At 40.1% G+C, this 13109-nt stretch overlaps 1 protein-coding gene across 2 annotated transcripts in view; it reads left to right on the top strand.

Moving 5' to 3' along the window:
• The window catches only part of Akr1d1 (aldo-keto reductase family 1 member D1), a 37440-nt gene extending 24604 nt beyond the window's left edge, over positions 1 to 12836 (top strand). For both annotated transcript variants that reach the window (XM_021165557.3, XM_021165556.3), the window contains 4 exons: positions 1452 to 1561; positions 2348 to 2513; positions 8492 to 8574; positions 11149 to 12836. In XM_021165557.3, the coding sequence (XP_021021216.1) occupies positions 1452 to 1561; positions 2348 to 2513; positions 8492 to 8574; positions 11149 to 11191 (402 nt within the window). In that variant the 3' untranslated portion in view covers positions 11192 to 12836. The remainder of the gene's footprint in view (positions 1 to 1451; positions 1562 to 2347; positions 2514 to 8491; positions 8575 to 11148) is intronic.
• Positions 12837 to 13109: the final 273 nt, after the last annotated feature.

Here is a 13109-nt window from a genome sequence, read left to right as displayed (position 1 = left end):
ATCCCCAAAACTAAATAATATCTAAAGGGTGGCATGTGACCTAAGATACAAATTAATAAAAGAGGATAAATACTTAGAGGCTGACAAAGGCATAATAAAAACCTCTCCAAAACGAAACCGCACAAACTAGTGGGAAAACATGAATCTTTGAGTAGTATGAGGAAAATGGCTGACTCTCTTAGAAACAAGAAGAGGTCTACTGCACAGCGCCCTCCAAGGTTAAAAAGCAGGACTCATTTGTAAATACAATAGAAAAACTTCCAGAAAGAAGTTTCCTGGAGGGCTGGAGAGATGGCTCAGCGGTTAAGAGCACTGACTGCTCTTCCAAAGGTCCTGAGTTTAAATCCCAGCAACCACATGGTGGCTCACAACCATCCCTAGTGAGATGTGACGCCCTCTTCTGGTGTTTCTGTAGACAGCTGCAGTGTACTTATAATAAAGAAATAAATCTTTTTAAAAAATTAAAACAAAAAAAAAAAGAAGTTTCCTGGAACAATGTGTACAAAAGGAAGCCATGGAAAAGTCATGAAGAAAACTTGGAGCAATGTGGAAGTACTGGAAGGAGGACTGGGCTGCAGCCAATTGGTGGCATGCTCCTGTAGCGTGCACACTGTCCAGGGTTAGGTATCTAGAACTGAGAAAAAAACTGGTAGGAACAAAGGGCATGCAAAAATAGAAAGTGGTGGGGTTTTTAATATAATAGAATCCACAGAGTTATGAACTAAAAGTCTAATACAAGTGAATCGAAATCCGTGATAGGCAAAATAAACAGATGGGAATTCACAGGAAAATAGTCCCAGGAGTATGAAAGCTAGGAAAAATGCTTGCCTCGCTGTAAGAGAAAGCCTGATTGAAATATGATGTTCTATTACCTGTAACACATTCATATCATGCTTGCACAGGACCCAGGTTCGGGCCCCAGCACCCACCCAGCAACTCACAATCATTTGCAACTCCAGTTCTAGGGGGCTTGATACTGACTTCTGGTCTCCACAGGCACTGCTGCACACATGTGATGCCCACACACGTATGCAGGCAAAACATTCACATACATAAAGTAAAACTAAAACAAATCCTATTTAAAACAAAGCAAAACAAAAAAACAACCTACCAAACTTTTGAGAGTTTTAACAATGCTCTTCTAAGCAAAGGACATAGTGTCAATGAATCAATGAGTGCCCACTGTTCAGCCTTTCTGGATAGCTATTCCTATTTGTGGTTTTTTAGTTTTTCCACTGCGTTTTTATTTGTGTGTGTGTATGTGTCAGAAGTTGGTCCTATCTTTCTACCATGTGTATCCCAGGGATTGGAACTCAGGTCACAAGGCCGGCTGGCATCCACCTTTACCCACTGTGTCCTCTCTACAGCGCCTGAATAGCGTTCTAAGCTATGTAAAAGTTCATTTGATGAAGGGCCTGAGCTTTGTTCTCTTCTCTAATGTAACCACACAGGTGGAGTGCCACCCGTATTTCACCCAGACAAAACTCTTGAAATTCTGCCAGCAGCATGACATCGTCATTGTCGCACATAGCCCCTTAGGGACCTGCCGCAACCCATCATGGTAAGTCATGCTGTGTTCTCATCAAGAAATGTCTCTTTCTATGAGGACAGGGCAGAAAACCAGTGTGAATTAGCTGAGTAGGAGACTGTCTTTGGCTGTGGGATCGTCAAGAAATGGCCTGTTCATGTCAAGTTCCCTGTAAACAGATGAAAACTCACCATACCTTCCTTACTGAGGGGCTGACTTGTTGAGTACACTCAACGTATGGCATTTCCAACAGCTGCCCGATATGTAAGAAACATTCAGTAGATATTGAGGTATGATTGGACAGAGTTTCTGCAGTTGCATTCAGAAAGCTTTTAAGCTGTTGAATTTGGTACATGGTGGCAATACCTCTGATGGAATCAAGGAGCTTTAGGAAAATGTCTACCTTGATTGCAAGAGTTGAGCTACTTTCTTCTCTTCTGGTCTTTTTGCCTTTCCCTATATGTCTACTTCAGACCAAGCTCTCTGTAAGATTCTTCATGCTATAGGTACACACATGAAGAGAGAGAGCTGTGTGTGTGTGTGTGTGTGTGTGTGTGTGTGTGTGTGTGTGTGTGTATTATAGACATGTCTATTATGTGTCCTCTGAATCAGCCCCACCCATCTGCCTCTCTTGATCTTATGCTAGAACACCTCTTGATTCCATGATTGGTTACACTCAGAGAACTTGACTAGAGGTGACTTGAGTGTCCTGGCAGTGACCAGTGAACGAGAACACACCAGCAGGTGACTGATGGCTTTTTGCCTTTCATCTAAAGATGACGTGCATTTTCTTTTCTTCCCCACCGCCCCACCCTGAAGGGTGAACGTTTCTTCTCCACCCTTGTTAAATGATGAACTCCTAACCTCACTGGGGAAAAAGTACAATAAGACACAAGCTCAAATTGTGTTGCGTTTCAACATCCAGCGAGGGATAGTTGTCATTCCTAAAAGCTTTACCCCCGAAAGGATCAAAGAAAACTTTCAGGTAAGAGACATACCTTTGGACTTATGGAGAGACGGTGCTGACTGCTCTGACCCCCCTGGACAGTGTTCTGACTATTGTGATGACCTTCATCTAGCACAGCATCAATCTCATGTACACCCCTTCTGTGTCCTGCATGTCCAACACTCCTCTGCCTGTGTAACTCCTGCCAAACAGACATACTCCAGACTTGTAGACTAAAAGCCAACATAGACTTTCTGTGGCTGTTTCCACTGCTCTCTTCCTGTTTAAAGCAGCCTCTTGGAAAGGAGATCTCCTCTCAGTTCACTTCTATTATTTTAGACCCATTAAAACCGAACTCTCACCCTGGCTGTCTTGGTGGGCAGCTTTTCTGGGGGCTACCAGGGACTTGTGAGTGAGCAGATCTGGGACTTCATTCTCAGCCATTGTGGGGTCATGGCTTTCATCCACATTTAGTCCAGTTGACATGCTCTACCCCTTGGAACATTTGCTCTGACAGAAAACTAGATGATATGGAAGTTTTGAGAAGAAAAGCAAGAGCTTGGGTGGTTGGTGTGGGTTTCCGAGAGGGTCAAATGCAGTCCACACTGGCCTCAAACCTTCTGTGTAGCTAAGGATGGCTTTGAACTCTTGAAGCTTCTACCTCTACCTTCCAAGTTCCCAGGTTACAGGCATGACTACCTGGCAGTTAGTTTAATTTTATAGTATGAAATCTCCACTTATGTAAGGTAATTTTTGCCATGAAGTAAAAAAAGACTACAGAAAAATCAATTCGCACTGAACAAGGAGAAATAGTGATTAGAAACAACACAAAAAGAGAGAATGTGAAAGTTCACATTAGGTTAAAAACCATAATTTATAAAAGTGGACTTATTTGATTTAGGTCCCTGTTACTTATACATACGGACTCCCAGAAGAAACAGAAGCACTGCTACGTTTATAAAAGGCACTTGACAAATTTACATGATAGTGTAACACAGAAGCTGTGTTTCTTTTTCTTTACTTATTTACAATGCTAATGTATATCCTTTTGTTTTAGGATAAAATGTTCTGTAGATATCTGTTAAGTCCATTTGTTTCATAACTTCTGTTAGTTTCACTGTGCCTTTGGTTAGTTTCTGTTTCCATGATCTGTCCATTGATGAAAGTGGGGTGCTGAAGTCTCCCACTATTATTGTGTGTGGTGCAATGTGTGCTTTGAGATTTAGTAAACTTTCTTTTATGAGTATGGATGCCCTTGCATTTGGAGCATAGATGTTCAGAATTGAGAGTTCATCTTGGTAAATTTTACCTTTGATGAGTATGAAGTGTCCCTCCTTGTCTTTTTTGATAACTTTAAGTTTAAAGTCGACTTTATTCGATATTAGAATGGCTACTCCACCTTGTTTCTTGGGACCATTTGCCTGGAAAATTGTTTTCCAGCCTTTTACTCTGAGGTAGTGTCTGTCTTTGTCACTGAGGTGGGTTTCTTGTATGCATCAAAATATTGGGTCTTGTTTACATAACCAGTCTGTTAGTCTATGTCTTTTTATTGGGGATCTATTGTTATTAAGAGATATTAAAGAAAAGTAATTATTTTCTTCCTGTTATTTTTGTTGTTAGAGGTAGGATTCTGTTCATGTGGCTATCTTCTTTTAAGTTTGTTTAAAGATTACTTTCTTGCTTTTTCCAGGACATAGCTTTCTTCCTTGTGTTGGAGTTTTCCCTTTATTATCCTTTGAAGGGCTGGATTCATGGGAATTTATTGTGTAAATTTGGTTTTGTCATGGAATACTTTGTTTTCTCCATCTATGGTAATTGAGAGTTTTGTTGGGTATAGTAGCCTAGGCTGGCATTTGTGTTCTCTTAGGATCTGCATGACATCTGTCCAGGATTTTTTGGCTTTTATAGTCTCTGGTGAGAAGTCTGGTGTAATTCTAGTAGGTCTGCCTTTATATGTTACTTGACCTATTTCCCTTACTGTTTTTAATATTCTTTCTTTGTTTTGTGCATTTGATGTTTTTATTATGTGACAGGAGGAATTTCTTTTCTGATCCAAACTATTTGGAGTTCTATAGGCTTCTTGTATGTTCATGGGCATCTCTTTCTTTAGGTTAGGGAAGTTTTCTTCTATAATTTTGTTGAAGATATTTACTGGCCCTTTAAGTTAGGAATCTTCCTTCTCATCTATACCTATTATCCATAGGTTTGGTCTTCTCATTGTGTCCTGGATTTCCTGGATGTTTTGGGTTAGGATCTTTTTGCATTTCACATTTTCTTTGATTGTTGTGTCAATGTTTTCTATGGAGTCTTCTGTATCTGAGATTCTCTCTTCTATCTTTTGTATTCTGTTGGTGATGCTTGCATCTATGGCTCCCAATTTCTTTCCTAGGTTTTCTATCACCAGAGTTGTCTCCCTTTGTGATTTCTTTATTGTTTCTACTTCCATTTTTAGATCTTGGAAGGTTTTGTTCATTTCCTTCACCTGTTTGGTTGTGTTTTCCTGAACTTCTTTAAGGCATTTTTGTGTTTCCTCTTTAGGGGCTTTTACCTGTTTAGCTGTGTTCTCCTGTATTTCTTTAAGGGAGATATTTATGTCATTCTTAAATTCTTTGACCAGCATCATGAGATACTATTTTAAACCACAATTTTGCTTTTCTGGCGTGTTGGGGTATCCAGGACTCATTGTGGTGGGAATACTGTGTTCTGATGATGCCAAGTAGTCTTGGTTTCTGTTGGTAAGATTCTTGCATTTGCCTTTCGACATCTGGTAATCTCTGGTGTTAGATGTTCTTGCTGTCTCTGGATGGAGCTTGTTCCTCCTGTGAGTCTGTAAGCCTGTGTCAGCACTCCTGGGAGACCAACTCTCTCCTGGCAAGACCAGTGCACAGAGGGCTACAGAACAGACCCACCTCTTAGGTGCAGATGGAGGCCTGTAGGACCCTGTCCCTGTTGCTCTGCCACTTCTGCTGCCTGTGCACCTCTTGAGTAGGTCAACCTTAGAGAGTCACTGGAGAGAAAATGGCAATCTCACCTGAGTCCCTGGATCAGACATTTCCAAAAGCCTGTATTTCATAGAGTCTTTTGTAGAATCATCCTAGAAAGAATAATTTTCATCTGAAAAGGTGCTTTAATTTTGGCTGTTCTTTTCTTCAAATTAGATATAGAGATAGATAGATAGATATTTATAAATCTATAGATATATTGATATATTAATATACCTGCCAAAGTAGACTTTTAAATTTGGTCTTCTTCTTATTTGGGAAATATTGCATCTATAATTAGAATAAATCTTAGAGTCATCTCTCATTATTGATTTCATGAAATCTGTGACCTCACAAGGTCTGCTGCAGTTTGTCACTAGGATCCACGATAGAGTCACAGACTGGTGAAAAGTAAGTGGAAAGACCCCTCTTTTGAGCTATTAGTTTGTTTGGCACTGGATTTATGTAATTAATTTTTTTAATTTTTATTTTATTTTATTTTATTTTATATATGTCAGTGTTTTGCCTGCATGTTAATATGTGCACTGTGTGCATGCCCAGCTCCTGTTGATGCCAGAACAGGATGTCAGATCCCCTAGAAAAGAAGTTATAGGTGGTTGTAAGTCAGCACATGGGTGTTGGGAATCGAACTTCAGTATCTGGATAATAAATAATCAAAGAAAAGAATCCTCTGAAAAGAACAGTTAGAAATGATCTATAGAGGAGCAATTAAGTTCGTGTATTTAATATATCCTGTGAAAGATAAATGAATAAAAAATAAGAACAGATCACGAGGACCACTAATACATAAATAAAGGGAGATAGCTATGCTACATCTATACACTGTACCTGGAAAGAGAAAAAAGCAGAGCTGTGAGTGAAGAGGAACTGCTCACTTTTCCTCCCATGTGTGTTTCTTATCTTACAGTAGTACTGATTTACAAGGAGCATAGATTTACAGACTGCTTACATAATTACAAATTATAAACAGGTAAACTATATAGATTTTAAGTGAAAATAAAGATATTAAATGCTAATGCAGAATAACTATATATAAACAAAGTATAAAAGCTAGGAAAAAAATAAAAACAGGCTAGTAAGACGATTCAGTGGCTAAAGGCACTTGTTGCCAAAATTTCCATCACTTAAAAAAAAGAGCTCAAGGAGGTACACATAGTAGCCCACACTTAATCTCTGTACTGGGGAGGCAGAGACAGACAGATCTCTGTGTTTGAAGCCAGCTTGATCTACAAAGTGAGGTCCAGGACAGCCAGGTGATTTCTAGGACAGCCAGGGTTACATTGAGAAACCATGTCTCAAAACAAAACAAAACAAAACAAAACAAAACAAAACAAAACAAAACAAAACAAAACAAACAAATGTCCAATCCTGAAAGACCACATGGTGGAAGGAGAATTAATGCAAACATATACACATACATACACTAAATATATAAATGTGAGAAACACAGAAAGAAAATAATTGAAACAAACCCCTAGAAAGATGTTTTAAATGACGAGAGAAGCTTAAAGAATGGTGCACACCTGTGATCCCAGGAAGTTGACACAGGAGGATTGTGAGGTAGAAACCAGCCCAAGATAATACCTAGCATGTTCCAGTTTGAGCTACAAAGCAAGACATTATTATTATTATTATTATTATTATTATTATTATTAATTATTATAAGCAATTTTATTCTTTTAAAAAATTCTTCTCATACATTGAATCCTGACCACAGTTTGCCTTCCCTCCCCTGCAAACCCTATTCCCATGCCTCCTATCTCCCTCAGATCAAACCCTTCTCTTCCCTTCAGAGAATAGCAGGCCTCCCAGGGACATCCAAGGACATGCCATAACAAGCTACAACAAGACCAGGCACATACCATGACATCAAAGCTGGGCAAGGCAGCCCAGTAGTAGAAAAAGGGTCCCACAAGTAGGGGAAAGAGTCAAGGATAGTCCCTGCTCCCACTGTTAGGGTTTCCATAAGAACACCAAGCTACTCACCCATAATGTATGCAGAGGACCTAGGTCAGACCCCTACAGGCTCCCTGGTCTCTGCAAGTTCTCATGAGTTCCAGTCAGTTGGCTCTGGGGGCTGTGTTCTCCTGGTGCATCCCTGATCCCTCTGGTTCCTCTGATCCTTCCTCCCCTTTGTCTTTGGGACTCACAGAGCTCCACCTTGTTTGTCCGTGGCACTCTGCATCAGCTCCCATCAGTTGCTGGATGAAGTCTCTCTTGTCAAGAAACACTTAAAAAAACATTCTTGGCTGTCGGGGAGATGCAAATGAAAAGAATGAGCAGATTTAAAAGCTAGGAAATATTATTTTCAGTGTGTAAAGCAATACTCTAGAATTTTTAAAATCTAGTGTTTTATATTGTCTTAAAGTTTCATTGCTGTGAAGAAACACGAGGACCAAGGCATCCTTATAAAGGACAACATTTAATCAGAGCTGGCTTACAGGTTCAGAGGCTCAGTCCAGTATCATCATGGTGTGAAGCATGGCAGCATCCAGGCAGGCACAGTACAGGAACAGAGTTCTACATCTCCATCTGAAAGCTGCTAGTGCAGCTAGGATGAGCGTCTTGAAGGCCACATCCACAAGGCCACACCTACTCCAAGGCCACACTAACAGTGCCACTCCCAGGGCCAAGCATATATAAACCATCACATGTGTGTGTGTGTGTATCACATGTGTGTGTGTGCGTGTGTGTGCGCGCGCGCGCACACACACACACACACATAAGACTTCTTCACATGTGGAACAGTAGACGTTTTAAATGCATACTCTTTGGTAAGTCTGAATCATCCCAAGCAAAACTGCTTTTGAGGCAAAGGTCAGAGCAGAAGATCAAGCTGTCCCCCACCCTCCGCTTTGATGCACCACACTCCCACACGTACAGGAGCCCAGCTCTTTCAGATACTGACAGCTGGGCTGGCTCTTTTAAAAAGAGCCTTAGCTGAGACTCTCCTCTACTGTCTCCACTCTCTGATTAATCTTCACAAATGTTCTGTCTTCTATTTCCACTATTTAGATCTTTGACTTTTCTCTCACGGAAGAAGAAATGAAGGACATTGAAGCCTTGAATAAAAACATCCGCTATGTGGAGTTGCTCATGTAAGTGTCCGAGGATCACTAGTCCGGCAGTGCTTGTCACATGTTAACAATAAAGGCTCCTGTGAACCCTTGCCTGTACCCACCAGGATGAGGGATGAGCAGGATGCTCTGAATATTAGATAGGCTTAGGTGGATGTCTGCCACTTAGGTAAAGGTGTGGCATGGAGACAAAGAGAATTAACCCTTCATGCTATATCTGCTAGAGCAACAACACAAATTCTGAAATAACACTGTTTACGTCTAGCGAAAAATCAAAGCAATACCCAAGTTGGAGCAAATTCCTTTTTAAAAAACTCTGAAGCCTGCTTGTGTAGTAGTAGAAAGAGTGTCAGGTTGTGAACCAAGATCCTAGAGGTTAAGTCAAATACTTTCTTGTCTGTAAGATTCATAACATTGGGGCTGGGAAGATAGCTCAGTGGTTAAGAGTACTCAATGCTCTTTAGAAGTTCAGTTTCCAGCGTCCATATCAGGCAGATCACAATCACCAATAACTTCAGTTCCAAGGGAGTTACTGGTCTGCAAAGGCATGTAGTACACAAAGTTCACCCTCACACAACACCCAAAAATAAAAGTAGATAAATAAACTAAGCATGGTGGTACATACCCTATGTCCCAGCCTTTCAGGAGGCAGAAGCAGGAGGATCTCTGTGAATTCAAGGCTAGCTTGTTCTAACCAGTGAGTTCCAAGCCAGACAGAAATATTGAAGACACTTCTTTCAAAAATAAATACATAAATGAATAGAGCTGAAGAGATGGCTCAGTATCTAAGAGATGGCTCGGTGTCTAAGGACCTGGGTTTCCAATTCTCAGCATCTACATGGTAGCTAATAATCATCTGTGACTTCAGTTCTCAGGACTCTGACACCCTCTTCTGGCTTCACCAGGTACTAGGCAAGCATATGGTACATAGAGGTACATGAAGCCAAAACACCTATACACATAGAAATAATGAAATAAATCTTTTAAAAACATGATTTAGAGCTTCAAGCTCTGCCTACCAGCTATCTTTTCGATGAGACTTTACCACACCATATGTCTTAGTTAGGATTTTACTGCTGTAAATAGACATCATGACCAAGGCAACTCTTATAAGGACAACATTGGAGCTGGCTTACAGGTTCAGAGGTTCAGTCCATTGTCATCAATGCGGGAACATGGCAGAATCCAGGCAGGCATGGTGCAGGCAGAGCTGAGAGTTCTACATCTTCATCTAAAAGCTGCAACTGGAAGACAGCCTTTCAGGCAGTGAGGGTGAGGGTCTTATAGCCCACACCCACAGTGACACACCTACTCCAACAGGGCTGCACCTTCTAATAGTACCACTCCCTGAGCCAAGCATATACAAACCATCACACCATGTATAATTATTGTCAAGCTCACCCAAAACACTGTTCCCTAAACACTGCAGGTCTTTTAAATTAAAATTCATGTGGCTTATACACAGATAGCCAAATGTGTATATGCATGCACATATTTTGCTCTTCATTGCTTCCTGTTTGATTTCTCAAATCATGTTGGTGGTAACTATATTTGGTCTTCTCTTTTGGCAGTGAGTTCGGCAGCCCCCATTAAGCTAAAGGCACAGAGTTGGAACACAGTTGATCTCACTACTTTTCACGAGTAGGAAAGTATTTTGAATGCACTAATATTTTGATTCTCTGGATTACTGTAATAAAGCAGCCCCTGAGTGTGAGTTTTCCAGGGAGAACACTGCTTGGTGGCAAAACACACCACCCAGCCTCAGAACACATGAGAAAATGCAAGCACACGTAATATCTTACTGGAAACTAAGCCATAGTTAATCAATAGCTCTTGAAGAGATGTTATTGCTACTGGAAAGTATCATTAAATGAAGAAATAATATGGACTAAATCCGCCATCCTATTGATTTTCTTTTACTAAATTATGTGATTTACATTTGAAATACTAAAAGCAATTTTAACAATATTAGGGGAAAATGACTCATTCTTCAGAAAAGAATTTGAAAATCAGCAAAGTGATATGAAGATTAAGCTCCATTAATTTAAAGAAAAACTGTGCCTTCGAAGGGTAATGAGCTGCCCCTCTTCTCTGATGCTATTTTGTCAACCTCTGGCATTGGAGAGCCATGTTTGTTTTGTATTTTTGTAGTACTTTCAGAGAGCTGAATCTTGGCTATGTTCCATGATAGACATACACACACTCTAGATTGTTGTAGACACTCTCACATTTGTTATTTAAAAATTAGGATTGTCGTCGTCATAGTTGTTGTCATCGTCATGGTCATTATTGTAACAGTACAAGATAGGATCATCAGCATCATTATTACAAACAGTAACACTTTGAATTCGAGGATAGGCAGGAAATCTCTCACCTTGTTCTGTTCTGAGTGAAGTGATGTAGCCACAACCACCTTTTCCATGCCTACCTACTATGTGCATCATTGTGGAAAGGTACCGGTTTAAGGAGAAATGAGAATGAAGTACAAGGGGTAACAAAAGGGAAAGGACTAGAAACAAAACTTCAGGAGGCTGGTAACACAGCTGTGCCACCAGGACAGTAAAGTGTCTTCCTCTTACGGCATTGTCTTGGCAGGTGGAGTGACCATCCTGAATACCCATTTCATGACGAATACTGAACATGGAGATTTCTTCAACAGAGTTTTTTTTTTTCTTCATTCAAGATTGTAAACTGATTAATCCACTCCAGATGTAGATAAATGGGGTCTTGCTCTCTTCAGATTAAGATGAGCAGAGCACACCATGCTTAACTTTTGTGTAGTATTAACTCAGCTAGCTCTGATGAAGAGAAAAGAAGATTTAAATCTATCTGGATAGTTCTTTGCAAATGTTTTACTAATATCTTTAGATCAATGTCTTCTAGACTGTTCATGGAAATCACTAAACTTTACTCAAAAGTAGCATGTAAAAGCAGGTCCATGAATCTGAGACTAATATAGGGAGTCTGATTTGTTTAACCTTTAGCAGGACAAAGAGGTTTGCAGTTGGCATGCTTCCTGGTGCTGACCATGACCATGACCTACCAAATGTTTGGACCATTAGTTGCAAGATGGTCACAGCCAAGGCAGTAATCCACATGCCATTCCTAATGCACCTTGAGTAGAGACAGAACTGGAAGGCTTGAAAAGTCCTAAAGAAGAACATACCGTAGGATGTTCCAGGGCTAGAGGTTCCTGCTGCAGTGCTTGCCTGGCAGGCTGGAGGCCCAGGGTGAGGGAGGTGGGGATGAGGGCAATCGGCAAAGCCATGCTGATTCTGTTTTTATCATTTGTTTCCATTCAGTGTGCCCATTCAGCTTTTAATGTGCGTGAAGGATGGACAGCACTGATTCTTTCTTAAATTGTTTTTGTTTAGGAGGGTGGGAAATTGAGACAGGGTCTTGTGTAGTCCAGACTGCTCACAAACCTGCTGTGCAGTTGAGACCAGTTTTGGATTCTGAATCCCTGGTCTTTCTCCCATTTTTAATGCCCTGAGCTTCCATGTGACTGGTAAGCCCTACTTGTACTATGTTATAATCATTCTTGCCTGCACTCATCAAGAAAACCACCATGCAAGGTGGCAAGAAACAAGATATACAAATCAAGCTTTGTACCATAAAATCATCTGAAGATGGTGATTTAAAAAAAAAAAAAATTATGTATATGAGCACACTGTAGCTGACTTCAGACACACCAGAAGAGGGCATCAGATCTCATTATGGATAGTTGTGAGCCACCATGTGGTTGCTGGGAATTGAACTCAGGACCTCTGGAAGAGCAGCCAGTGCTCTTAACTGCTGAGCATCTCTCCAGCCCCCAAATGAATGTTTTTTTTTTTTTCTTTTCTAAAGAAGGATTTGAGAAATGCTGGAAGAAAAGGCTTTGTAAAACTAGTTTTTTAAGATCTTAAGAATATAGTGGGGTAGCTATCTGAATTTTGACAAAGCTGAAAGTTCTAAAAGAGCACGAGTCATTTTACTATATATATAAATTTTTAAAACATGAATTAAATGATTACAACTGTATCTATTTTTAGTTCATCTAAAATACAATACATTTGCTTATATTAGATCATTTTCAAAGGGTGAGAAGATTCTTCAAAAATAATATATTTTTAATATCAATAGTCAAAATCAAATGGCCCAAAGAGAACCATTTTTGAGAAATTATCACTTAAAAATGTGATCAACACGAATCGTTTTTGTTTCAATATTGTTAGAAATGCTTTTCTCTGGGAAATATTTTATTCACAAGAATTAATAAAATATGATGATTTGTTCCAGCACATGGTCTCTGTTCTGTTTCTAAGATAGGGGAGGAGCATCTACATCAAAGTAAGTTGAAAGGGCCCGAGGTTGAGCTTTGGGAAGAAAAGAAAGAAAAGGCTACAGAATGAGAAATCGGAGTCCACCTCCATTGCTCTTTAGGGTTCTTTGTGGGGGGTCGTGTGGAAGCAGGCCTAGGCTTAACATTTTTAACAAACCATTCCTGGAGGTGGATATATTTTTTTAAAGTCCTGCCATTTGTCAGAGGATATATTCCTAAATCAAAGAAGGGT

Source organism: Mus caroli, unplaced genomic scaffold, assembly GCF_978045245.1.
Source record: "Mus caroli unplaced genomic scaffold, Mus_caroli_1 scaffold_7, whole genome shotgun sequence".
In the NCBI taxonomy this organism is placed as follows: Eukaryota; Metazoa; Chordata; class Mammalia; order Rodentia; family Muridae; genus Mus; species Mus caroli.
This window is presented reverse-complemented; position numbering and strand designations above follow the sequence as displayed.